This window comes from Antrostomus carolinensis, unplaced genomic scaffold (assembly GCF_000700745.2).
Source record: "Antrostomus carolinensis isolate BGI_N321 unplaced genomic scaffold, ASM70074v2 scaffold33532, whole genome shotgun sequence".
Classification (NCBI taxonomy): domain Eukaryota; kingdom Metazoa; phylum Chordata; class Aves; order Caprimulgiformes; family Caprimulgidae; genus Antrostomus; species Antrostomus carolinensis.
Window position 1 is genome coordinate 12,345 of NW_010298147.1, and position 2,202 is coordinate 14,546.

A 2,202-nucleotide genomic window follows, 5' to 3' on the forward strand; every position below is an offset into this window, starting at 1 on the left:
CGGCAGCTACACGAGGGACCACCCGCTCTTCTTGCAGCTGAAGGATTATTTTTGGGTGAAGACGCCGTCACTCTACGAGCTGCCCTACGGCACGAAAGGAAGCGGTAAGCCTCGCCTGGGGTCTGTCTGTCTGTCTGTCCTGCTGCTGCTCCCCAGGGATTAAGGGCTGGTAAGGATGGGACAGGAGCTTCTCACCTTCTCCTTGCTTTGCAGAAGATGTTCTCCTGCGTTTGCTGTCCATCACCCACTACTCCCTGCCCGAGAGCATCCAGAGGTAACGCCGGGGTGGGTTTGGGGGTTTTTCTGTCTTTCTCTTTGTGTTAATTTTCTTGGGGAGGCGGGGAGGGAATTGGCACGTTGTGGGCCCAGGACTTGGCCAAATGAACCTCCATGACCTGGAGTTGGTGGACAGAGCTTGGGAAGCTTTGTAGAGTGGCCACCTTGGGGGTTGAAACAACTTTGGGGGTTGAAACCACATTGGCTTTAGAGTGGGTCTGGTTGAGACAGGACTTTTCTCTCACAGCCTGAAGTGTCGGAGGTGCGCGGTGGTGGGCAATGGCCACCGGCTTCGCAACAGCTCCATGGGAGAGATCATCAACAGCTATGACGTTGTGATCAGGTACAACCCTGCGTCTGTCCCTTTGTCCCCTTCCCTGGTGCCACTTGTAGATGAGGTTGACCCTTTGTGGTGTCTCCATGTCCTTCCCCTCCCAACAAGGTTGAACAACGCTCCAGTCCATGGTTATGAGCAGGACGTGGGCTCCAAGACCACCATGCGCCTCTTCTACCCCGAGTCGGCCCATTTCAACCCCAGGACGGAGAACAACCCCGACACGTTGCTGGTGTTGGTGCCCTTCAAGCCCATGGACTTCCAGTGGATGGAGGCCATCCTCAACGACAAGAAGAGGGTAAGTATGGCCAGGAACCGGCTTCAACCCCTCCCCAACCAACTTCAGAGTCCAACCGTCATCCCACCCCCTTTGGGGGGACCTACCTCTTTTACTGGGACACCAGTGGACATCTCCATCCTCTTGTAGGTACGGAAAGGGTTTTGGAAGCAGCCCCCGTTGATCTGGGATGCCAACCCGGAGCGAGTGCGAATCCTCAACCCTTATTACATGGAAGTAACTGCTGCTAAACTGCTCAACCTCCCCATGAAGCAACCACGGAAGGTCAAGCAGGTAAGGGGGTAGGGATGGGTGAGCACTGTACCTACCCCCCCTGAGGGGTGATGTCCTCCCTGCTGGTCACCCCAGCCATCTCCTGAAGGTCCATGACTCTTCACATGTCTTCTCCTCCACCCTTTCCCTCCTCCAGAAGCCCACCACGGGTTTGTTGGCCATCACTTTGGCTCTACACTTCTGCGACCTGGTGCACATCGCGGGCTTCGGCTACCCCGACTCGGCCAACAAGAAGCAGACGATTCACTACTACGAGCAGATCACGCTCAAGTCCATGGCGGTGAGTGGCTGCTCCCCGTTTTTTGTCCACGTTGTCCCCATATTTTTTGTCCACGATACCCCCATATTTTTTGTCCACGTTACCCCCTTTTTTTGACCAGGTTACTCCGATTTTTTTTTTACTATGTTTTGACATTACCCCCATATTTTTTGTCCACATTACCCCCATTTTTTTGACCACGTTGCCCCTATTTTTTTTAGGATGTTGCCCCCGTTTTTTGACCACGTTACCCTCATTTTTTTGACCATGTTACCCCCATATTTTTTGATCTTGTTACCCCCATTTTTTCCCCTGGATGATGGTCCCTACCCACCCCGTTGGGTGAGGCTGAGCATAGTGGGAGGTTCTCCCCATGGGCACATCTCATTCCCCTTCCATCGTGGGTATTGAGATCCATCTTTGGATGGTCACCATCCAACTTCTCCTTGTAGACCAATGTCTTTGTAGTTGGAGCTGGTTTGTGTGCGAGCAGAAGGGCTTGGGCACCGAGGGTCATGTCCCTCTTTTTGGGGTACTCCTCACTTCTCCCTGAGGGTGTAGGGTCACCTCCCTGAGGGTGTAGGGTCAACCCAACGCCATTGGGATGGAGAAGGTGGAGATCTAACCAGGCTGCCCGTCCCGCAGGCGTCGGAGCACAACGTCTCCCACGAGGCCGTGGCCATCAAGCGGATGCTGGAGCTGGGTCTCATCAAGAACCTCACCTACTTCTGAGGCCACCAGAGCCACCTATGGACACTGTCC

General features: G+C 54.4%; 1 protein-coding gene across 2 annotated transcripts in view; it reads left to right on the forward strand.

Annotated features, from left to right (window-relative positions):
• ST3GAL4 (ST3 beta-galactoside alpha-2,3-sialyltransferase 4) overlaps positions 1-2,202 on the forward strand; it is a 3,726-nt gene extending 1,524 nt beyond the window's left edge. For both annotated transcript variants that reach the window (XM_029083585.1, XM_010162364.1), the window contains exons 4-10: positions 7-104; positions 214-274; positions 524-619; positions 719-908; positions 1,038-1,181; positions 1,318-1,461; positions 2,086-2,202. In XM_029083585.1, the coding sequence (XP_028939418.1) occupies positions 7-104; positions 214-274; positions 524-619; positions 719-908; positions 1,038-1,181; positions 1,318-1,461; positions 2,086-2,172 (820 nt within the window). In that variant the 3' untranslated portion in view covers positions 2,173-2,202. The remainder of the gene's footprint in view (positions 1-6; positions 105-213; positions 275-523; positions 620-718; positions 909-1,037; positions 1,182-1,317; positions 1,462-2,085) is intronic.